General features: G+C 53.7%; 1 protein-coding gene across 3 annotated transcripts; it reads right to left on the bottom strand.

The window, feature by feature from the left end:
- Positions 1-65: 65 nt before the first annotated feature.
- On the bottom strand, positions 66-23675 carry PCSK7 (proprotein convertase subtilisin/kexin type 7). Of its 3 annotated transcripts, XM_060017895.1 has the most exons (17): positions 23601-23675; positions 21927-22048; positions 21006-21488; positions 20144-20278; positions 19376-19541; positions 18097-18187; positions 17144-17198; positions 16551-16689; positions 15645-15745; positions 13014-13181; positions 12456-12563; positions 11935-12037; positions 3734-3890; positions 2948-3042; positions 2043-2136; positions 1710-1827; positions 66-1442 (listed from the first exon to the last, which is right to left on the bottom strand). In XM_060017895.1, the coding sequence occupies exons 3-17, from the start codon at positions 21474-21476 to the stop codon at positions 1080-1082; spliced, it is 2364 nt and encodes a 787-aa protein (XP_059873878.1). In that variant the 5' UTR covers positions 21477-21488; positions 21927-22048; positions 23601-23675; the 3' UTR covers positions 66-1079. The 3 variants fall into 3 exon arrangements, with proteins under 3 accessions (XP_059873878.1, XP_059873879.1, XP_069397012.1); XM_060017896.1 differs by lacking the exon at positions 21927-22048 and having other exon boundaries at positions 23601-23621; XM_069540911.1 differs by lacking the exons at positions 66-1442; positions 1710-1827; positions 2043-2136 and adding an exon at positions 2628-2709.
- Between the last annotated feature and the right edge of the window lie 316 nt (positions 23676-23991).

The following is a 23991-nucleotide window of genomic DNA, read 5'->3' as shown; positions in this document are numbered from 1 at the left end:
CAGCAACTTGGAGACTTGCATTAGCTTTGGGGAGGCGGCAGAAAGGAGATGGGAAGGAGCAGAACTGTGAGGAAGGTTTTTATTTTGGAAAAGCTGTGCAGAAAAAATTCAACAAAATGTTGCTGTGAAAAGAGAAAACCAAATCTTAAGCGTTAAAAAAAAAAAAAAAAATTCAAATCGACCAACTAGCTCAGAAGAGGGGAGGAGGCCAAGAATGGGAGGAAGAGTCGCAGCCTGCCAGGCAGATGGCTGGCCTCCGGCAGGCACGGCCATTTCCCTGAGCACTTTGCAGAGGAAGACGGGTGGTCGCAGGGCTGCAGGGCCAGTGACTGATCCGACACCTGTCCCAGTCCTGCCACAGACTCCCCCAGGATGTGCCCCAGCCCTGCCAGGTGCGTCGTACCGATCCTTCAGGATGAAGGGTGGGCGTGATGGTGAGGGGGTCAGGGGTGTGTTCAAGGTTGGCTTCTGATCAGGGCTAATGGAGGCCGCTGCTTCCAGGGCACGTGTGCCGAGCTGAGGGTTGACTGCCGTGCCCATATGCCAAGGTCCAAGGCTTAGGCTGGAAGGTGAGGGGGAGAGAGGAAAAGTCTGCTGTTTCTGGCCCCTGGGTCGTTAAAAGGACAGGCGTGTCTGGGGCTCTTCCCAGCCTCCACCCCTAAGCCCTCTTCCCAAGTGACCCCAGTGATGATTCTGCTGAGATGCTCTTCTGGCCATGTGTGGGTGAGGGTCCCTGTGCCCGACACCACTGGCTTGCCCTGGAGAAACAAGGATGGAGACCTGCCCAGCAGGGGCCCCAATCCCTTGTCCGGGACCTTCTCACCAAAAACTCCCGTTGGGTTGGAGGAAGGTTCCATGGCTGTTGCGAGACTGTAATCTGGCTCCGCTTGTACCTTCCGAAGGCCCTTGCCCTCCCTGAGTGTGGTCTTTAGCCAGAGGCGCTCTTTAGGCCCCTGGTCCCAGGTGGAAGCATCGGGGCTGCCTTCTCCCCAGAGCTCCCGGGCCTGCGGAGCCGCTTTCCAAGCTTCCCCAGTCTTAGGAAGTTAGAGCCTCTCCCACGTTGGCTGTCAGGCCCAAGGTCAGCAAATCTGCGCCTCCTTTGCCTGCAGCAGGTCTGGGGGCAGGTGCTGAGGGCAGTCCAGGGCACTCCTGCTCTGGGACAGGCTCCAGTCCCCTTGATCCAGCAGGTCTGGGGCGTGGAGCCCGGAGGTGGCGGGAGGGCCCTCGCTCTCCATCCCCACTCCACCTGGATCCTGGCTGCTGCAAAGGGGCACTGATTCCAGTTCTGTCCCCTCCTCCTTGGCTGTTCGGCTGCGCTGGGGCCGGTGGCGGGGTCCACTCCTACAGACTGGGTGAGAGGCCACATTCCTCTGGCTCAAGTACACTTCCAGCATGTAGTAAATGGTCCAGAAGACGGCGAAACAGCCTATCAGCACCAGGGTCTGGGGGAAAGTCAGACACCTGTGTAAGGGTGGTTTCCCAGAACAATGGGCTCAGAAACTCTCTCTCTTCCTAGGGGCTGCCTCTCCCACCCCAAACCACTCCCCCTGTTCCCCCCACACAAGGAATGCCCTGGAGAGTTAGCCTGTAGAGTGGGGACCTAGGTCTTCCCAACCCCTCACTCCCCAAGTCACCTTGAGTCTCCCACCAAGGACCACATCCCTCAGGACATTCCTGCCTGCCTGCAGCTTGGGTTTTGGCCCTCGTACCTTGAGGGTGTTCGGGGTGATGGTATAACCATCTTCCTCTGGGATTTTCAGCCCGGGAGGGCAGGGCAGCGTGAAGCCATCGTGCAGGTATTTCCCACTCATGGCACTTTCTAGTAACCTGTGGAGAAGAAAGGAGACGAGGATGCCCTACTCAGCTTGGTTCCTCTACCGCCTGCCTCGCCCATCCGCCCACCTCACAGCCAGACAGACGGAAGCCCCACAGCAAACAGGGGCGGGCCACGCTGTGGGTTCCCAGGGAGGTGGCACTCCCTAAGTGGCCTTCTCCCTGACCCCGTGAGTCCCCCTCCCTCTGACACATGTGTCTACACCTACCTTTGTCTGTCCCTGATGTCTACTGGACTCCACACAGAGCCATATAGGGTCAGCTGCCATTGCCGGAGGATGCCAGGCTGGGACGTCTCATCTCCTAGAGCCGCAAGCAGGGTGGTCCGTGAGCCACGCCCCGCTGTTGGCCACACAGACAGCAGAGGCCCTGCCCACCCCGCCACCCAGAGGGACTCAGACCACATGAGCGGCCACAGTAGTTGTCTACCTGTGTCCCACTGACCCCAGGGTACTGCAGACGTGCCTCTCGGGGTGCCCTTAGGAATGGAAAGGCGGAGGTGAAAGGTGGCACTCCCAAGTGGAGAAGTTTTGCCTCTTTCATACATACATATTTTGGGGTTTCAGCTGGGATTTTTCTTGGGAAGAAAAAAAAAAAAGTCCAGCTAAATTAAAGGAAGGTTTGAAAACCACCAGTCTGGTGATGAACACCTAACTTGGCTGCAAGTTGGGAGGGTTGGGTTCAATTTCCAGTCCTCACTGAGAAACTGTGTGACCTCACACAAGTCACTTCAAACCTCTGCGTGGGCCTCAGTTTAAAAAAAAAAAAACGGTGAAAATTAGTCCTGCCCTTACCTGCCTACCAGGGCTGGCCAGAGGATGGTTATATGAGAAAGAACTTGAAATGTGGTTTCAACAAGGAATTTTTGTTGCTATCCTGAGGAAAAATGGATCAGTCACTTCTCCAAGGAACATGAGAGGTAGTATAAATTAACAGTTCTAGGTATCAATGCCCATTTTTTTGGGTGGGGCTTACGTCTTGGCATCTACCCTCTTGGTCCGATGGCAACCCTATGTATTCCACCTGGGACAATTTCTGTGGGGACTCTGAGAGCCAGAGGGACCAGATGACAATCACGAAAGGCAGGGCCCTGGTGGGGGGCAGGCAGGCTTACCTACATCCCTGACGACGAGTCTGTAGGTCCCTTTTGCTCTTTCCCCCCAGCACCGCACAGTGGAGAAGGTCCAATCATTGAAGCCATTGGGGTCCCTGGGGCAAGAACAGAGGAGACAGAGGAAGGCATGGGGCAGGGAACTGACCCCTTTGCCCAAAAGCATTTTCTTACTGTAGTAGCAGTTGCTGTCTGAGCTACAGCCATCGGGAGGGTGCCATGGAGGGCCCTCAAGTGCTGGCCCTGGCCCCTGGGATCTCAGGGGCTGAGGGACCTGTGTCAACGTAGTGTAGTGGAAAAAGCAAACGTGGAGAGAACACGGGCTTGGGAGTCCCATAGGTCTAGGCTTACTGCTATTCTCTCAGGCACTTAACTAGCTCTGTGACTTGTTTCCTCATTTGTAAAGGGTTACAAAGTCTACACTGCATGGTCCTTACTAGGATTAAAGAAACTTGTGACCTAGAGGGGTGGGATAGGGAGGGTGGGAGGGAGGGAGATGCAAGAGGGAAGAGATATGGGAACATATGTATATGTATAACTGATTCACTTTGTTATAAAGCAGAAACGAACACACCATTGTAAAGCAATTATACTCTAATGAAGATGAAAAAAGAAAAGAAACTATATTTCAAGTGCAGTGCTGAGCACATTGTAAGCACTTGAACAAAGAAGGTAATAAAGCCAGTGCCACGGTAGCTTAGGGCAGTGCCAGTGTCCACTCCTCCCATATCTTTTCCTGGAAAAGGCCCTTGTCGCAGAGAGAGCTCAGGTGAGGGCACGTGTACGTACGAGTCCAAGCTGCGGGGGGTGCCAATAAGGGACATCATGCCACTGGGGCAAAACAGCTTCAGTTCCAAGCTGCCACGTCGTGGATGAGTGATGGAGACTGTCACGGCCACGTGCTCCAGGGTCTTCAGCCCCGACATTTCCAGGTCCATCCTGCTGACTGTGGGAAGTCAGGCTGGGCAGCTGGGAAACCAGCCCCACAAACGCTTATGCCCTCACTTCACCCCAACAGACAAAGGAACATACTCATGGAAGACACATACAAATATCTTTGGCAACCCTGACTGAACCTCATGTACACTAGTAAATGGAACGCAGTTGCTGCTTTCAAGTTTACAATCGAGTTTAGAGTCCAGTTGGGAGGACAACACATACCCAGGACACAATGGAAGAACCAAACGGAGCAATTTCCGACATTCGTTCACCCAAAAAATAATTTACTGAGTACCTCCTACATTTCAGGCACTGTGCTAGCTGCTGGGAATAGAGAGAAAAGTTGGACACGGTCTCCGCCTTCTATGTGCAAGTGGAAAATGATATGCAATGCGGTCTACATAACTGATGCTAGAACAGAGATGAGTCAGATGGGTTTAGGCAGCCGTGAGACACACTCAGAGGGAGGAAGTGAATACGATTGGTGGAGTGTTGGTAGAGGGTATTCTAGAAGGAGAAATGGCATGTAGAAAGGCAGAGGTGGACATGAACAAGTTTCATACTGAAGGAAATACAAATCAAGAAAAAAAACTACTGAAGTGAAAAAATTTTAAGGAAATTGTGCTGAATGAAAAAAAGCCAATATCGAAAGGATACACAGGGGCTTCCCTGGTGGCGCAGTGGTTGAGAATCCGCCTGCCAATGCAGGGGACACGGGTTCGAGCCCTGGTCTGGGAGGATCCCACATGCCGCGGAGCAACTAGCCCCGTGAGCCACAATTACTGAGCCTGCGCGTCTGGAGCCTGTGCTCTGCAACAAGAGAGGCCGCGATGGTGAGAGGCCCCCGCTTCCCACAACTGGAGGAAGCCCTCGCACAGAAACAAAGAGCCAACACAGCCATAAATAAATAAATATAAAAAAAATGTTAAAAAAAAAAAGGATACAGAGTGTGTGATTTCATTTACGTAATATTCATGAATAACATAACTGTAGCGATGGAGAACAGATTAGTGGTTGCCAGGTGCTAGGGATGGTACAGAGGGGATGGGTGTGGCCATAAAGGGGTGGCACTGAGGAGTCTTGGGATGCAGTGGTTCTGGATATTGGCTGTGGTGGTGATTACACAAGGCTATACATGTGGTAAAATTACGGACACACACACACACACACACAGAAATATGAGTCTAACTGGTGAAATCTGAATAAGTGCTCTGCATTGGACCAATATCATTTTCTTGGTTTTGCTATTGTCCTAGAATTAAGACATTTCACATCAGGAGAAGGGTGCACAGGACTTCCCTGAACATTTCTTTGCAACCTCCTGTGAATCTACAATTATTTCAAAATAAAAAGTCAAAAAACCCCCAAACAAACAAAAAAACCCCACCAAACTACTGAAGTGGAAGACTCAGTTGGGGAATATTAAGAAATTAGGCTGCAATGAGAAATGATTCTTTCCAAAGCAACTTTCCTTTCATTAATTCATGCCGACAGGCAAAGCAGAGAGTAGCACCCCCATTTCACAGATGAAGAAGCTCAGAGAGAATATGAAAGTATGGGCAGGGGACCTAGCATGGGAAGGGCTTTAAAATTTTTATTTTAAACAAGCAACTGAGCGCTATTAGAGATTATCGAGCAAGGACAGAGTTTTAAAAAAAAAAGTGCTAAAGGAAGGTTACTCTCAACAGCTGTGAGTGGGCTGAATCAGAGTAGGAAGAAGAAACAGGTGACAGGAAGCCCAGCTAAAATGCTTGATTCTAAGGGTAAGCCGATGTGAGCGTGGATAACTGATCAAAGAAGAAAGAGCGGGGAATTCCCTGGCTGTTCAGTGGTTAGGACTCTGTGCTGTCACTGCTGGTGAAATAAACCCGTTCTCAACTCTCGTGCCTGCTGGCGCTAATGGCATGGGCTCTGGAGCCACCCAGCCTGGGTTCAAATCCCAGCTCTGCCATTTACTAGCTATGAGAATTAGTTTATCTGTAACGTGTCCCCGTCATAGTTCATGGTTTATCATTTTTTTAAAAAATTTGTTTACTTTTTATTTTTGGCCGCATTGTGTCTTCGTTGCTGTGTGCGGGCTTTTCTCTAGTTCCGGTGAGCGGGGACTACTCTTCGCTGCAGTGCGCGGGCTTCTCATTGCGGTGGCTTCTCTTTGTTGCGGAGCACGGGTTCTAGGCACACAGGCTCTAGGTGCACGGGTTTCAGTAGTTGTGGCAAGCAGGCTTTAGAGCACAGGCTCAGTAGTTGTGGCGCACGGGCTTAGTTGCTCCACGGCATGTGGGATCTTCCTGGACCAGGGATCGAACCCGTGTCCCCTGCATTGGCAGGCGGATTCTTAACCACTGTGCCACCAGGGAAGTCTCCATGGTTTATCATTTTAAGGTACACTCTCTGTCTCTTATTTTCTGCTGTACCTGGGGCCCCGGGCTCTGGAGAATAAAATTCCCAACTCCTGCCCGGATAAGGCTGCTAAGGATGGGAGAAGACACCTGGGAGTCTACCTTTTAATTGATCTCTCGTTTTACTCTCACACCTCATCTCTGCCTTCTGTAGTGCATGGGGCCTCCGAGTCCTGAGCCTTTGGGGATTCTGAGGCATGAAACGAGCCTGTTGCCTAGGTTCACCCTTACAGGTATTTGGTTTGCAACTTTCTTAGCCCTGCCCACTTCTCCACTCGTTTTCCGTCTTCCAAAAATGTGCTGCAATCTCTCCTTTGCTGTGGTCTCGCCTCTCATTCTCTTTGTCCTTGTGCTTATACCACTTTTATTCCTTTATTCTCACTTTGGTGAGGTTTTGGGAGTAAGCAGAGATAAAAGCACGTGTTCAATTCACCGTCTTTAACCAGGAATCTTCTTCTGTCCCCACGAATTTTTCAACCCACCGCAGTCTAGCTTTTGCCCCCATGAACAGACTGAAACAAAGTACTCTTGGCAGTGGAAGCACGGAGTCCTAACCACTGGACCGCCAAGGAAGTCCCAAAGTATTCTTCTTAAGGTCACCAATGGCCTCCTTGATAAACCAGGGACGCCCTCAGTCCTTGCCCGCTTGCCCACTCCCATCAGAACTACCCTAGATTCCAGTGACACCATCCTCCTGTTTTTTTTCCAACCTCAGGCATCTCTTCTCAGTTTTCTTCTGAGGCCCCTTTCCTCTGTCCACCCCCTTAATGTCAGCCTGTGTCCTAGGTCCTCTTTTATCCTTGTCTACCCCCAACCCTAGTGATCTCCTTCTTTCCCAGACCTTTCTCTTCCATTTTTATGCGGGTGACTCCCAAACCATTATCTCCAGTCTAGACTTTCAAACTTATTTATTCAACTGCTTTCTGAATACAACCTTTAGATGCTGCATAGAAGCCTCAAACACAGCAGAGCCCAAATTCTCTTCCTCAGCTCTTCACACTCCATAGTCCTTGCCCAAACCTCTTCTTCCTCCTGGGTTCTTAATCTCATGTGACGGCGCCACCATCTAATCAACGACTCCAGCTAAAAATTCAGAAATCTTCACATATACAGGTGCGTGTATATAGACGTACATCTGTATACGTACACCTTTATATATAAATTTTTACCACAGAAAGTTTCAGACCTATATAAATGGAGAAAACAGATGTTCTCAATACCTCACTTCAATAACTACCAATATATATGGCCAATCTCGTTTCATCGATGATCCCCACTTCTCCCCTCCCCAGATTCTCTTTTTTTTTTTTTTGCGGTACGCGGGCCTCTCCCCGTTGTGGCCTCTCCCATTGCGGAGCACAGGCTCCGGACGCGCAGGCTCAGCGGCCATGGCTCACGGGCCCAGCCGCTCTGCGGCACGTGGGATCCTCCCGGACCGGGGCACAAACCCGTGTCCCCTGTATCGGCAGGCGGACTCTCAACCACTGCGCCACCAGGGAAGCCCCTCCCCAGATTCTTTTGACAGAATCGCCAGGCATCATATCCTTTCATTAGTGAAGATTTCCCATGTATCTCTAAAAGGTAAAGCCTCGGGAATCTCTCTAACTGCTCTCCTTCTCCCTTACTGCTAACATCAATTGGTGATAATTGACCTCGAAGGCTCCCCACAAACTTCAAGATAAAGGCCAAACTCCTTACCATGGTAGACACAGTTCCATGTGGCCCTACCACCTGAGTTTCCAGTCTTCCTCTGCCAGTCAGGAGCCATGCTCCAGCCACACCACGTGACTTGCGCTCCCTGAAGATACCGTCGACTCTGCACGTGTTGCCCCTGCTGCCTGGATGTCCCTTTCCTCGCCTCTTCCCCCGGCTAGCTTACCTGGTGGGACTCAGGTCAATCTCAGTTGCTTTGAGAACCCTCCTGTGTCTTCCCTGGTGGCAAGAGGCACCTGCGCCATCTCCACTGCAGTGCTTGTAACACTGCGCTCTACCTGCAGGAGGGACTGTCTTTCCTACCAGACTGGGAGCAGCTCTCTGGGGGCAGGAATCGTGTCTTATCTCTGAATCCCTAGAACTTAGTACAGTGCCTGGGATGAGGTAGGTCTCATACTTGTAGAATGAATGAGTCAATCAATCAAGAGACATTTCAGAGAAATAAATGAAAGACAAAATTCTGAGGGCTGGAGGAAGACCTAGGGAGAGGCAAGGGATACAGTGGGATTGAAAACTCCCGAGTTTCAAGTTTGGGAGCCTAGGGAATGGTGATGGCACAGACAGAAATGAGAGAAACTTGGAAAGTAAGCTGGCTGTCGATAGGTGATAATGAAATCTAAGATGCTGTACGTTTTAAACGTAAAGTACTGATGGGATGTCCAACAGCACACAGCGATTTAGGTATAGAAAGATGGAGGAAAATATTCCTGGCATAGTTGAAGGAGAGTGTTAACATGGAAGATAAGGGCCTAACGGAGAGTAAATGACACGTTATAGAGCACGACAGAACAGAATGGAATCCAAAAAGAGCCCCGCGAGTGCTTGTCTGTGTTAGCATGTGTACGCAGTGGCACGTTACATGCATTTCCTTATTGGGGTGTACAGCAACTTGGGTGGCCAGCCATGTGGCAACACGAGAACTGTTTTATTAGAATTAAGTGAGTTAATCCTTAAGCCAGTGCTTGGCACCTAAACACTCAAATCTTAGTTGATGATGATCATATTATTTTGCCTTTGGCAAGCTGGGGTCTTTTTCAACCGCCCTCCCCCCGCCCCACCCCACCCCGAAGATCCCAGGGATTTATTTGTCCATAATCTTGCGGAAGCCAGAAAAATCTCTACCCCTCTCACTGGTTAGGGATCAGAATAAGAGATGTTGATCTAGGAATCATTTGTGGAGAGGTGGCAGCGGAAGCCATAAACACAGCTGTGCCGTCGAGGGAGAAAACGTAGAGGGAGGGTCAAGAACATGGAATGAGTCGTAGAAGGCACTCTTGGTTTGGGAGTAGTGAGGAGAGCGAACAGAAAAACCAAGTTCCTTGGGCAGAGAAGCCAGAAGAGGGCCATGGAGCAAAGGAGGTCACTGCAGCCGCAGGAAGAGGGAGGCTGCCACACAGGTCTCGTTAGTCCAGTCAGAGAACAAGAGGGCTGAGAAGGATGGGCTCTGAGCTGGCCCCTGGTCTGAGCAGGAGAGGGGCGCTGTGAGTGATGGAGTAAGTCTTCAGCGGTGGAGAGGGTGTGATAAAGGCGAGCAATTGCTTTGGTTAATTCATTTGAAAAGGTTACTGGTTGGAGGGGGGCAGAGACTTAAAAGTGTTTCCTAACAGATGCTCGGAGGGTGTTTGAAGGCAGGAGGAGGAATCAGTGGGGAGAGAAAGACTGGGCAGGAGAGGAAGATTCAGAGCCAGGAAGGAACAGGACTCAAGCATGGCCAGAGGGGGAACCAGCACTGGCTGTAAACAAGGATAAAAGGGTAATTGCAAGTGGTGTTCGGGAATCTTCTGTAAATACACACAGGCTCCCTTGTGTTTTGGATACTCCTCCCAAACCCCGCCCTCCCTCTCACCCTCTGGTAGAGATTTCAGACCCAGAGTCAGAGCTAAAGGAACCAAGGGGCGCCAATCCCCTTCCCCCTACATCCTCCTCCTGTCTTGCTCTAGAGCTGCCCTGCCCAAGAAGGTGGCCACCAGCCACATGTGGCTATTTAAATTCAATTACAATAACACACAAACTTAGTTCCTCAGCCACACGAGCCACATTTAAAATCTTCAATAACCTCACATGAATTGCACAGCACAGATAGAGAACATTTTCATCATTGTAGAAAGTTCTCTTGGACACCACTGCTCCAGAGTCTTAGTGGTATTGCACCCCTTTTCCATCTCAGGGATGTTCAGTTCCTTCTACCTTACAAAAAAGTTCACCTTCCAGCCCTTGGACACTGACTCGCCCAGGTCTTGGTGGGAAAGACTGTTCCTTGGCTATAGGGAAAGAGGTTTACTAACTGTCCGGGACTATGCTCAGCTCTATGTGAAATGGACTTTCTGCAGCCTCCAAGCACGCCCACAAGCGTGAACCTTCAGTTCTGTCTGCTCAGGGGTGAATGGGGTCACGACAGAGGGGAAGACACCTTTGCTGACCTTGAAGATCGGCAGTCCGCTTGCTGCCCTCCAAACCAATGAAGGGCTCCATTGGCAAAACTCGCCGGGTCTTCACCTCCCTTCTCTCCGTCCTTCTCTCCCCACTACCCCACCTCCCACTCTCCTCTGCCCAGGACAACCTGTCCTTCTTTCTCTTGCTTCCTAGTGACAAACGAGCAGGTGCCAGATGCCTCTACACCGAGGGAAGTTCGTTAGACACGCCGGGGAACATCCCTGGTTAGTGGGAAGCAGAAGATGTTGAAGCTGGGAAGGACCCTAACTCGACCCCCTCATCTGAGGGATGCGATTGCGGGTTAGCAGCCCTGGATGGGAGGTGCAAGTGAAAAGACATACTGTCCCCAAGACATGCACGTGCGAAGCCCCGAGGTTCCTACTGAACCGCATTCCTGGGAACGTTCCTGCACTTCTCTGCCTTGGCTGACGCTTTATGCCCTTTCCAAGACAGCATTCCTTTTACGGAAAATGCAATGAACTGGGCCCATGGATTTCCTTCCACGTAGAGGGGAAACTGGGCAAGTGCTGGACATGGTTAGGGAGAGAGACAACGGGACTATTCCCAGTGAAACCTCCACCCCAGGGATGCCGTCTCCACCTCCCCTCCATGCTCCCATCTTTGGCCATTCCTCCTTTTGCCACTGTTGTGGTTTGAACACTTCCTAGGAGGATGGGAAATGCGAAAACAGTTCCATTTGTGTACAAAGCATGACACGCTTCAATCTTCACAAAAATCAGGGAATAACTCTGCCTGTCAAAAATCCTTGAGGAAAAAAATCCCCAAGGAACTGGAGGTGAGGAAAACTCCCCAGTGGGAAGTCCGGGAAATCTGCAGACAGAAGATCCTCTTGCTCAAGTGTCCCAATCCAGCTGCCCTCTTCTCTGGGAAGGGGCTCAACCTCTGTGCTCAACGTAAGACGACATCTCTGACTGACAACACACGGCCCTCACCCCTTCAGAGAGTCCTAGCGGCCCCAGGTGTGATGGACGCGTGGGCAGAGGGAGGGCCACCACAGTCTAGGGAGCCCTCTGGGACTCCTCTGTCCTCCCCCTACAGGCCCCAGCTGACTCTCTCTGTACTAGACAAGCCTGAGAATCAAAGGAAGACATCCTCAACTCCCTCATTCCAGCCAAAGGCCACCAGGTTGCAGAGAATCGCCTGGCAAGTTCCTAGCATGGAAGTCAAAGGAAAGTCTTTCAACTCGTGCCTTGTCTCCCAGGTCCCAGTCCCAGCCCTCCCACCAGCCTTCCTAATCGCTTGCTCGGCAGTCCTTTCCACCACCAGTAACTCAGGAGAAAGGTCTCGTTTAAGCACCCGGGGGGCCAGCCAACTCAGAAGCAGCAACATGTCCTAAAATGGTCAAAGAAAACTCCACAGGTTTGGCTGGAGCTCAGCTCCTACAGGAAGGGGGTAGGATCCGGCAGGGAGGATGAGTTTAGCTTCTCCATCACCCCGCCCCAAACCTCAGGCCCACGATTAACCCCCTTTCTGCTGACTGCTTACCATTCCACAGGACCTCCAGGGGGCGGGCGGACAGTGGGATAGCCTTGTTCTCTTTCAACACGGGGCTGACGTAGGAAGCTAAGTAAGGGACAGACGTCCAGATCTATGAAAGGAAGGGGGGACGGCGAATGAACAAACAAGATGGACCCCACACACCCACTCTCATCTACTTGGCCCCTAGGGCACTGCTCTTTTGATTTCCCCCTTCCTCACCACCTTCCTTCGCTCCCAAGGCCCCTGCGGACCACCTGGACTGCTCCCTATGGCACCGAAGCAAGGAAATGCTGTGTCCAGGACAGCAGATGAGGGGCAGAGCACCCTGAAGGCTCCAAACGATACTCAGGTCCCATTTACTCTCCACCAACAGTTTAGAAATTTTAATTATAGTGTTGAGCCTGCTTCCTCACTTGTAAAAGGGGTCTCAGATGAACGAGCATTTATTAAACACCTACGATGTGCCAGGCAGTGTCTTAGGCATTCTCCCCACCTCCTCCGTCATTCCACGCAGGACACCTATTCACCTTGGCCGCGTTCACGAGTCTCCAAGCATTGAGCAGGCCGAACCCGTGCTGGTGGCTGTGGCTAAAGCCGGCCTCGTTGGTGATCCAGTCCGCGCGGCGATCCTCATACTGAGAGGACAGGGGTCCCGGTTAGTCTCTTGGATTTTAAGTTTCCCTGCTCGCCGTGCTAGCTGATCCAGCCCAGACTCTCCCACCAAGGCTGCTAGGAATGGATTTCCCAGGGAAAGCTGGGACAAAAGGGCAAAGGCCTGTGATGTCACCAGCCCAATGGCCTGTTTCTAGAGAGGGAGCCAGGAGCCACAGGCTCGAGTCAGGAGCCCAGCCGGAGCTCTCCTTTGCTGGTAAAAGGGCAGCCCCAGAACAGGTGCGAGTGAATTTAGGTCTGTGGTCTTGATGGGGTCCCCACACTTGTTCCGTGCACATGCAACTCTGGACGGGATTTGGCACCCAACGTCTGGGACACCTAGAACCTGAAGCCTCCTGAAACCTCCAAGTCCTTGGGACCGAAAGTCTGACGTGGGCTGGGCCAGGCCATTTGTCCACCTGCAAGGATCTCACCTGGGTGGCTGTGAAGACGATGATGTGCTGGACGTCACGCCACGTGAGGCAGGGCCGCACCTGCAGCATCAGGGCTATCATGCCGGCTGCCAGAGGGGCCGCGGCTGAGGTCCCCGTGTGGCCCTCGGTGCAGCCTGTGCCCTTCTGAAGGTCCCAGTCTGTGGTCACCTGGGAAGCGGAATGGAGAGGATGGGGACTGGGTTAGGGACTGTTCCCAGGTGCTGTGGAGGGAGGGGTGCGGGGCTGGGCCTCAGCGCGAGCCTCCGGGGGCCCTTCCATTGCGAGAGCTGAATGTCTAGCAGGTCGGGACGATGGAGATTCTTCCTCCTTCTTCGCCTAACAAGAGAATCTCTGGAGAGTTGAGAAGAATTAAAAAGTTACTCTGGGGGTCTGGTTACTGTGGGGGAGGGGGCGGAAAGGAGCTGGAGAGAGGGGAGAGGCCTCACGTGCAGAGGATGGTGGTTTCCTGATTCCGGCTCCTCTGGTGACCCCTTCCCAAATCCTCCACCCAACCCCAGCCCCGCCCCTCCAGGCCCCGCAGCCCTTGGAGACAGAGGAAGTGGCCGGGAGCTCCTGGGCCCCAGCTGGAGCGGGGACAGCAGTGACGGCACCGGTCGAGGAAATCCAACTTGGCAGCTCAGCGACAGGGCCTGGAGTGACATCCGTGCGAACAAAGGGAGTGTGTTCCCAGCGAGAGGAAGCTGTCCCCTTGTCCACCCGTGGGCTCACCATGGGTGTAGCATCTACAGCCCCTGCCCACCCTGGCCCGGGGCGATCCACAGGCCTCCCTGCCTCCCTGCTCTGGGCCTGGTGCCTCAGGTGGTTTCCACGAGTCCCCCCTTTTCCACCTGTGGTCCTGAGGTGGGAGGTGAGAGCGGGGGTCAGGGAGACACAGCATCTGTCTGGCATCCAGTTCTTTTCACGCTCTAATCCACCCTGGAGCCACAGAGGGTTTAGCCGAGGGGGCCCTGCCTAAACCTGCTCCAGGCCATGGCCCTCCGGATCTGGCACGCGGTGCCCATGCCAAGACCAGAAAATCTTCTTCCAAGCTTCTCTCCTGGGTCAGATACCAAGGTGCTAACTTCTCTCAAGAGCTGCCCTTTCTCCACTGTACTCACTGCTCGCCTTCCAGCTGTTACAGAGGCTGCCAAGACATGTCATTTTCACTCAGACGTCGTGTGCATGGAAGAGGAGGCAAAAACTCTCCAAGTGGAAGTCTCAGCGAGGGTGGAAAGCCTGGTCTGTGCCAGGGAGCAGGTTGATTTTTTCCTGCTACGGAAACAGCCTCACAGTGACAGTCTAGTGTGTAGCTGTGAGGCCCGTGAACTTGCCTGTGGCAGGAGCCCCAGGCAGCCACTGGAAAGGGCCGGGCAGCAGACGGTGGGCAGCCTGTACCTCCGTGCCCGCCCTCAGGAAGGCAGCCCCACCGAGCTGGTCATTGAACAGAAACTGGGAACTGGTTTCCAAGGCAAGAGCGTCCCAAAGATGGGAGCCTGGCTAAACAAACTCTCTTTTCATTTCCGGACAATTTATAGCTCAGATGGAACGTGGTAGGGGTGGGGGTGAGATGCGGAGCTGCGTCAGGAGAAAGGCAGGCGGCGCACAGTAAGAGGAACCACTATGCTCGGCAGCCTTCGCGGTCCCTCGCTGGGGCCGGGTCGAGCGGGTTCCCGAGAGTTCTGCCAGGATGTTCCTGCTCGTCCTCCCAACCCAGCCTGGCCTGGGGTGGGCGTGGGCGGTGCCCTCCGCACCCAGACCCCTGCCTGCTGAGCGAAGCCTCCTGCCCACTTACTTTAGTCAGCTCCTTTTTCCTTCTCTCGGGGTGGGGAAAGGGGCTGGGGTCACCGGGCCCTGAGCCTTAAAACACTGTGCTGACCAAAGTCATTTAGTGGCAAAACAGAATTTCAGTCTCTGGGAAAGTGAATGTGACCCAGAGGAAGCAGCCTAATTCCCAATGGCCCTGGAGAGCGCTCCCAACCCAGAGCCGCTGGAGAAATGTGACACCACCTGGCTGCAGCCCAGCTCTGCCCCGAGAGCCCCTTGTCCCCGTATCCCTCTGTTCGGGGCACTGGGGACCGGCAGGCAGCTCTAGGATGACGGGATGAAGCTCGGCCAGCTGGGTGTAGGCACGGAACCCTGAATTCTTTCACAGGTTCCCACAGCTTGAGAAACTCCACTCCCTTGCTCCGACCTCTTGTTTGCTGTGGCTCCAGCTCCAGCTCCAAGGAAAGAGCTGTCTCTCGGGCTGACTGAGACATTCCTGACTCCTTTTCCCGCCCATTCCGTGCCGACAACCACTAGCTTTACTCCCAAGGATGAACAGGAACAGAGCTCACAGTATTTACATAAGGGCTGCATAGCAGTGGAATGATGATCCTTTTTTTATAAAGGCCACAGAAATTTAGCCAAAGACCATGTTCTGCCAAAGGAAGACGTTTCAATCAATGTGATACTTAATCAATGTGATTCCTATGATAACATGCATATTTGTAAGTTAAAATTTTAAAGATAAAACCCCTTTACACAGATATATTTAGAGTCCTCAGCTCCATTCTTCCAACAGGGGCAGACCCTTAGGGACACAGATCTGCTAGGGAAGAGGAACCCGAGGGCCCGGCGGGGGGCGCTTACGATGCTCCGGAGCATCTTGTCCCCACCGCTGAAGGTGACCGCCAGCGTGGAGGCACACTCCTCTGCGTAGAAAGGCATCCGTCCCTCCTCGTCCACAGCACCTGGGGACAGAGTAGGGGAAATGGGAGCAGAGATAAGGGCCTGATAACACCAGAGTCATCTCTGAGTTATCACCTGGGGGGTTGTCCTGAGTTTAAAAAATGATCTCAGTGGTCCAAGTCCTTCAAGTACCCACACTCCTCACCAGGACAGGCAGCCTCAAATGGCAGAGGGTATTCTGCGCCCTAAGACCATTCTTTCAACAGGCTCCAGGGTGCATCTGGGGGGCGTTCCACCTCAATACCTACTCATCCATTCGCACATGCATTTTCCTCAACATTTATCAATTACCTACCGTAAGTCGCACACTGTGTGAGGCATGGGGGCCATGGGAGAAGGGCACAGACCTGATCTCAAGGAGCCCATAGTCAGGGAGGAGGTCGGGTAAGTAAATGAAAACAACCGGGATGCTAAATGCTATGGGAGGGAGCACAGGCAAAGGGCATTTGGGGGTCAGGGAAGGCTTCAAGCAGGAGCGAAGGGACCCATGGAAGAGAGGCCAAAGCAGAGGCCTAAGCAGCTGTGGGGAGTGGAGGCGGGGGGTGGGCTTGGTATCCCCGATGATGGGTGGAAAGTGCTCCGGGGTATGACTTCTAAGGAAGTCCTGACATCCTCCGAGAGCAGGGCTAGTCCCTCCTAACTATCAGAGCCTGAAGAGAAGAGCAGATCATGCATACACTTTTAGACAGACCCATGGAAGCTGGGGGCACACCCACATACACGGTCCCGTCACGACTGAGTGTCTCTCTCTCTCACACACACACAGGCGTGAGCACACATGCACACTCGGGGCCACCAGGCCACTACCTATGGTGACTGTATAGATGGAGTTGGCATAGCCATCGTAGTTGCAGTTGTCGTTGTGCTGGCCCCCATTGCCACTGGCTACCACGAAGATGCTCCCAAAGCCCTGGCGGCCAGCGATCACCCCGTGTTGCAGGGCAGCCTGAGGGGCAAAACGTCCAGGTCAGTTGAGGAGTTCATAGGAAGACCCCAACCTCCATGCCGCTCACTCTTTCCTCCCCTTCTAGAAGGAAAAGAAAAAAAGCCAAGGGCACTGGACATGGGAGAAACAGATTTAAAGATGGACTCAAGGTGAAGAGGCTGTTAGTGGAACAGCTGTATGGTGCATGGGCTCTGCTTATCAGAGAGGGTAGGGCCAGAAATGGGGAGCCAAGCACACAACCAGAGTGAAACAATCTCAAAGCACTGCTCCATTTCTCTCTAAGAACATCCTCCACACTCCCCCAACCCCAGGTCAGGAGCGCTCTTCCCAAAGGAGGTGCCCGGGCTACATGGTAGGTCTGGCCCTGCAAATGGGGGTGGGGCGGGAGCAGTTCCAGGAACGGAATGAAGAGGGGGTCCTAGGTCTCCCAAGTCTCCACGCGGTCCCCAGTTACCTTCCCAAGCTGATGGGGACCGTCCACCGTCTTTCCATCGTCATCTGGTCCCCAGCTGTTGAGAGACACCCAGTGGGAAGAGCCAGAGCCAGGCTGTGGCTGCCCACCCAGGCCCCCCAGGCTCAGCCAGCAGTCCCTCCGCCCGGGCCCTTCCTCTCCTCCCAAGGGCTCCAGCTCCGGACTCCCACGATGAAAGGACACAGGGGTCAAAGGTCCAGCCCTCACTCCGAAGTGGAAAACAGAAGTACGTGCTAAAGTTCTTCTTGTCCTTGGAAACTTTCCCAGTTTAGGACTACTTTAACCTGACCCTAAAAACCCTTTCTCAGGTCCCTGGGGAGTACAGAGTGGTAGAGATGGGTGGGACCTAGGGATCTAACGCTAGGCTTGATGGCAGAGCACCAGCGAAGGGAGTATCTGTGAAAGCTCTCGGGTCTGAGGAGTTCTCCATTCTTTCTCTGAAAGGAAATGTCCCTGTGGATAATGCCATGCATTCACAGGAGACACTGCTTGGGGAAGAGCAGGTACCATCAGTGCTGGGGGGCAGCCCAGCCTCAGCCCCTCCTTATCGAACACCCCCTCCCCGCCATAACCGTAACCTGGAGCTGCAGGTGTGTTTCTGGGGGGTGGTGCTGGGTGTCCAGCTCTGCTGTGGTTGGAAAGGAATGCCCAATTTCTTCCAGAGCCTTCTGAGTTTGATAAACAGATAAACACGAGGCAGGATGGAGCACTCCTCGTGTGGCAACCTGATTACTGGGGTGACAAGGGGCTTAAGACTGAGAACCCAGACGCTGGGGGTCTGGAGAAATGAGGGCAGTGGACTTACAGGCTGAACCCAGTGGGGAGAGCCCTGCTGGGAGCTGCCCGAGTCAGCCCATCCTGCTGTTCTTTGGTTGGAGGATTCGCCCAGGGCCCGAGCCTCTGGCCCCCTCACCTTGTTCCTGGCTCTGCCTCACCTGCAACTGTAGATGTCATTGATCTGATAGTGCTTGTTGAACGCCACAGCCTCCATGCTGTCTGTCAGGGGTCCATCCAGTACCCGGATACCTAGGCGGTGAAGGCCATACCGGCTCCTCAATAAAGCTGGTCCCCTAGACGGGGAGCTGGGTGCTGGGGGGCCCCCTGTGGAGACTTACTTTTCCTCTAAGTGCTCTTGGGTCTTTTGAATTTTTATACCATGTGCATGTACCTGTCAGGAAATATTTTTTAACATAATGCTAAATCTTAGACTTTAAGGATCCTGGGGTCCGGTGGGAAGATGCAGAGCCTAGAACGTAGGGACTCCAAGGTCCCCTTCTTATGTGCATCCTCAATCATGTCAAACACTGCAGTGGTGCTCGACACACAGAGGGTATTCAACAGATGGTACTCATCAGCATTACTCCTCTCACGGATGCCTAATCTCACCCAATAAAATGGGGTGGGTCACATCCTGGTGACCACATAGGGCGGAATGGAGCTTTCAGAAGGGACTTGGGCCCTGAAGGTTTCTGGCTCCCTCTGTAGCCCCATTCGCAGAGAGGGCTGCTGACCTCTGCTGGAGTGTAAGAGGAATACAGCCAATCTATTCCAACCTCGGAAATGCAGGTCCCAAGCATTTATGAGGAATCACGCGGACAGCGTGTCCCCATTCATCCCCTTCACCTTCTGCCTCAGTGGACAAAGACCGAGAGGCAGAGGAGCCGCAGTACCACCCCAGCGGGGGCCAGGGCTGTTCCGCTCTCCTGAAAGGTTGGAGAGCAGACGGTGACCATCAGAAGGGCTGGGAACGGGAGAGCTGGGAGAAGGGAGAGGGGCCTCCACAGACACACGGGGGTCACGGAGGAAGGGCAGACCAGGAGGCACTTGGTAAACCATTAAAATACAAATACAGCATGGATGAATATAAGGAGTTATCATCACAGTGAGCTGAGCATTGACAGGGCGTAACCATGATCAGAAAAAGGGAAGAGTCGTCTGCGTAGGTGGGGCCTGGGCCTCCATCTCCCATCCAGAGCACTTCATACTTTCAGCTGCTTTATACAGTGGGGTTCACTGCTAAAAACATGTTGGAAACACAGTGCATTGAAAAAAATCAATGAACTGATAAGTCCTGCAGACACCTATTCATAAGCTTAACCTTTGCTTTCTGCTGTGTGTTGAAAGTGAAATAAAGTCGGGTTGGAATTCATGGGGGAGGGACAGAGGATGGACAGCTGTCACAGGAGGAATGTACCGAGGCTGGACTGGAGGTACCTGCTATGCGGCTCCCATACGCCACTCCCACGGCACAGAAGCTGTTGTTGGGCACGGCAGCGATCTCTCCTGCACACCTCGTGCCGTGGTGGTTGCCATTCTCCACATCCGGGTGGGGCATGGGGTCAGGGTCGTTAGAGTTGAGGTCATAGCTGCCCTCGGGGCTCTGAAACAAGGTGGGGGGACGGGCGGGGCATGTGGTCACTCGCTGGTTTACAAGGGGTCAGGTCTTGGAGCTCAGGGAGAGAGGGGAACTGGGATTTGGGGGCTCTAAGCCAGCACTGTGGGCCCATCTCTGCAAACCACATGGGCTGTGAGATATGAGGACAGGACACCTTGAGGCAAAACTGAGGAGTGCTGCAGCTCTTGGGAAATTTCTCTCTTGGCCATTATAGATGTGCCTAGGAGCCGCTTCCATGGTGTGGGAAGCCTGGGATAAAAGAGGTTTGGGGCTACCTAAAAGTCGGGCTTTAAGGAATTTGTGCAGAGAGGGAAGCTGCCCGCAGGGGCCACTCCTTACTCCCCAGGGCAGGGAGTGGCAGCAGGAACCAGGAAGTGTCTCCCTTGCTGAGCTGGAGCCACGTCCAGTGTCTTAGCTACCAGGCTGGAAGGCTGGCTGCGGAAAAGGAGTAGATGAAGAACACCATCCCACCTTCCAGGCCCTTTCATTTGGCCCAATGACCTCTAAGAAAGGGGACAGGCCTGAGGGAACATCAAGAATCAGATAAGGCCCAGCGGTGGGGGACGGGTCGTTCCAGTGCCACTCACATAGTTGGGTGCGATGTCCTGGATGGTGTGCTCCACACCGTCGTCCACGACCACCACGGTCACCCCTTGCCCGGTTACATTGCGCTCCCATACACCCGTCACGTTGATGTCCCTGCCGGGGCTCCGCCGGTTATTCTGCAGGAGAGACAGGGTCAGGAACTATTCTCTGAGCCCTGGGAATCCAGTGACACACAGCATAGCCCATGGAGAGACAAGTTACAGCGAGCAGCCCCTGTGCACTCTTGGCCGCCGTCAAGGAGCCAGAGAGAGGTTGCAGACCAATAAGGGTAGGTGGGGACAGAGCTAAGGAGGGACACGTGAGAGCTTTGCCACCACCGAGGTCTCCAGGAAAGCCTGGCATCACTCACGGGCAGTAAGGGTGAGAAGGTGGCTAGGGTCAAGGATTGGACAATATAATTCATAGGCCATATGATACACATTATATTAACACCGTATAATATAACGTTACTAGTTAACTCTTGTAAAGCGTTTCCCATGTGGGCACAAGTACCTTAGTTCACTTAACCATAACCATAACCATTACAATCTCCATTTGACAGAAAGGGAAAGTGAGGCACAGAGAGGCTAAACAGTGCACCCAAAGGTACACGCTAGTCAGTGGCAGGCGGCCCAGGCAGCCTGGTCCCAGGGCCCACGCCCTGCCACTGCAGTCCGCCGGCTCTCTGAATAAGAGCACAGGGAAGGTGGAGCCCGAGGACGAAGCCCACTGTGGAAGCCCACAGAAATGTCTCCTCAGGCAAAGGATGGGGAACACTGAAGAGTAACACAGACAAGAGGCCACTAAGGCACGGGGTACCCCCCGCCCAGCATCTGAGGCCCGAAGCTGCAGGGCTGGACTCACCAGGTGCCACTGCTGCGGGTACTTGGGGTCATTGAAGTGGACGCTGCGCTTGGTCCGCTTGAGCAGCCTCTGCTCTGAATGCCAGCGCACGGCTTCGTGCCTGGCCAACACGGCCTCCACCTGCTGCCGGACGGCCTCCACCTGCGGGGCCTGCTGGTGCCCTGCTGGCTGGACCAAGAGGTAGTGCCCCTGGAGCTCCCCGATGCGTCCTGCATTCACCAGCCCTGCCGCCTGGGCCAGGGCATCTGCCCGCTGCTCCAGCGACTGTTCTTCCCTTTCGCCTTCTGGGCTGTCCACACGCACCGCCCAGCTCAGCCCCTCCGGACCCCGGGCCCCAGGCCCACCTGCCCCCACCAGGCCCATCACCCAGGGAAGCAGTAGGAAGAGCCCGGCTAGCTCCAGGCAGAGGCAAATGGGCCTGGGGCCCAGGGGGGCATCTGAGTGTGGCACTTTCTGCCTCCCCTTGGGCATCAGAGCAGTAGGCTGCAGACAAAGAGAAAGGACACCAGAGGTAAGAATGTGATAACACGGCACACCTGGAAATCCCTAAGCCATGCCTTTTAAATCATTAAACATGTGATCCTCTCCTGTTATTCACAGTTATCTCTGACCAACAGGGATAAGCCCCCATGGGCAGCGTGGGCCAGCACAAACCCCGGGGGGTCCCTCAGTGACATGATTATCACTAGATGATCAAGCAGGATGTCTAGTTGCTAACAGGCACCGTGCTGCTCTTTCCCACTGTTGCCATGAAAAGGGCTCAGAGGTCATAGGACTCCTGCAAATTCCTGGCAGAGTCATGACCGTTCTTTAGAAGAGACCCTCCTCCCTTCTTTAGAGGCGACAGAAATCTTTCCCCAGCTGACGTCTTGGTCCCCTTGTCCTGAGGGCTAACTCCCCGCAGTGGGGCCCCGTTCCCACCTGGACCCTGAGTGAGGCTGAGCTCCTGGTCTGGCTAACCACCTCACGCTCATTTTGTGCAAACGGAGAAAAGGCATCCCTTTCGCTGTGAGCAGTGGTGACTCCAGGCACAGATTGCAGACCTGTAGGCCCCAAGAAAACAAGAAATGGTGTCCTCCCAAACCCAGTGGAGCAAGCAGAGGCTGGCCATGAACTCTAGGATCCGTGATCAAAGAAACTGCAAGTGATTAAGTATCATTTCCAGGAATCCCAAATAGGTCACAGTCTAGAACCGAACTGGTCCAGTAAGGCCAGATCAGTATATAATCCAGAAACCGTACTTCTCGACCTAAACGTCAGGCCATAGTCTTTTCTTTTTTTCCTAGATGCCTAGAAGAGGGCTTGAACTCTTAGCAAAAACCCCTCTTGAAAAAGTAGGTGTCCTAGAAGTCCGGGGGGTAGTAGCTAACTTCCTGATTTCTGTACCTGTGGATGCCAGGGGAAGTAAGAGTAGGCGGGAGGCGGGTGAAATGGGGAAAACCCGAGCATGCAAACAAAACTGAACAGGCGTAAGAGGCAAGTGGACACCCTGGGGAGAAGGGGTGATTGGAAAGCAGCACTAAAGGGCTACTCTTAGTCACTAGCTCAGCAAGTTGGTTGAGAAGTGAGGGCTCAAGCTCTAAACCTGGGACTGCCACCCATGGTTTGACAGAAGGGCCAAATGAGAACTGGTGGGCAACTGTGGGGACAGAGACAGGTGAATGGGTGACAGAACATGTGTGTCCCTATTGGTGGCTGGGCTTCAGAAGCATCTGCTCTCTACGGGGGTGGGGTGTAGGGGGGTCACCTTGAGGTAGGGCTTAGTACCCACACAAATATGCAAATGGATTAGTCTCAAAACATTACATAAACATGGGTATTTTACCGAAGTCTCTTTGGAAAGGGAGAAGGGGACTTCCGCCACCTAACATTTCCCTCCCCAAATCTACATATCTCCTTCTCTCTTTTCCTCTGAGGTTCCCGGGCAAATTCCTCCCTGCGCTCCAGCAGCGTCGACTGTCCCAAGATATTCAGGTGTCCTTCCCAGTGTGCATACAAAAATCTTGTTAGATAGCCTGATAGTGACCCAACTAGGCAGGCTCCTTCAATCTCAGTAGAGCCCATAGATTTCCGGAAGAGAGGAGAAACCTGACCACTACATCCTCCAGTCCCTCTGGCAGAGCGGTACGTTAACCCCACCCCAGACCTCACCCTAGGCTTCTGGGTAAGGAAACTTAAATACCCTCTGAAAGTAGATCTCAAACTTCACCCAACTGCTAGGCGTGTCTTTACAGCTCTGAGGTGCCAAGAGAGAAGAGGAATGATACGGACAGCCCAGAGTCCAAGATTCTGCTCCCAAGAGACTGTCCTCCTCGCAACCTCTACACCTGTTCCTAGAAACCAGGCTGCGTACCGGGGTCAGTTTCATTGATTTCCCCCTCCCTGGCCTCGACTGCCCCGTGCAATGTGCCCCTCTCCTCGGAGGACCCACACTATCCTGGATCCAAGACTCCGTGGCCCCGTCTCCCTGGGCTCCCCCACGCCGGGACTGAAGGCGCCCTCTGTGCGGCTCCCTCGTCCTCAGACACCGGCTGCCCCCCTGTTCTAGGCCACCCGGACTTCCAATGCCCCGCCCCCACCGAGTTCTCAACTCACCCGCCTGGCCGCAGCTGCTGCCGCCGCCTCCTTGCGGAAACTCACGGCTTCCCGGGAGCCCGAGAAGCCAGTGACAGTAGCATCACTTCCGCCCAGCGGCGCAGCCAATCAGCGACGGGTCCCCCGGCCGGCCCGACCAGCCGGGAGCAACTGGCTCTAGGGGGCCGGCTCCTTCGGGCATCCTCCACTGAGAGAGCAGCGTGTGTGGGTGCTCCTCGCGGGGGCCCACCGCCCCGAGTTCTCGGGGCATCTTCAAGAGGGACCTTCTCTATAGGGACGGTCCTCTCCTTCATGGTGTCCTCTGGAAAGGGCATCTCGGTTGCGACCTTTAAAAACACTTCGTTCCTGTTCTTCCTCTGATCGTCATGACCCCGACTCTCCCTGTAATCTT

This window comes from Delphinus delphis, chromosome 8 (genome assembly GCF_949987515.2).
Source record: "Delphinus delphis chromosome 8, mDelDel1.2, whole genome shotgun sequence".
Taxonomy (NCBI): domain Eukaryota; kingdom Metazoa; phylum Chordata; class Mammalia; order Artiodactyla; family Delphinidae; genus Delphinus; species Delphinus delphis.
This window is presented reverse-complemented; position numbering and strand designations above follow the sequence as displayed.

What these genes read in the sequence shown, in the direction of transcription:
- PCSK7 (XM_060017895.1), bottom strand. Translation starts at nt 21,476, where the DNA reads ATGCCCAAGGGGAGGCAGAAAGTGCCACACTCAGATGCCCCCCTGGGC. An exon ending in CATCTATACAGTCACCATAG is followed by an intron (nt 15,746 to 16,550) that starts GTAGTGGCCTGG and finishes CTCTGTCCCCAG; the next exon opens with GTGCTGTGGACGAGGAGGGA. An exon ending in ACCCCCCGCAGCTTGGACTC is followed by an intron (nt 3,043 to 3,733) that starts GTACGTACACGT and finishes TTCTTGCCCCAG; the next exon opens with GGACCCCAATGGCTTCAATG.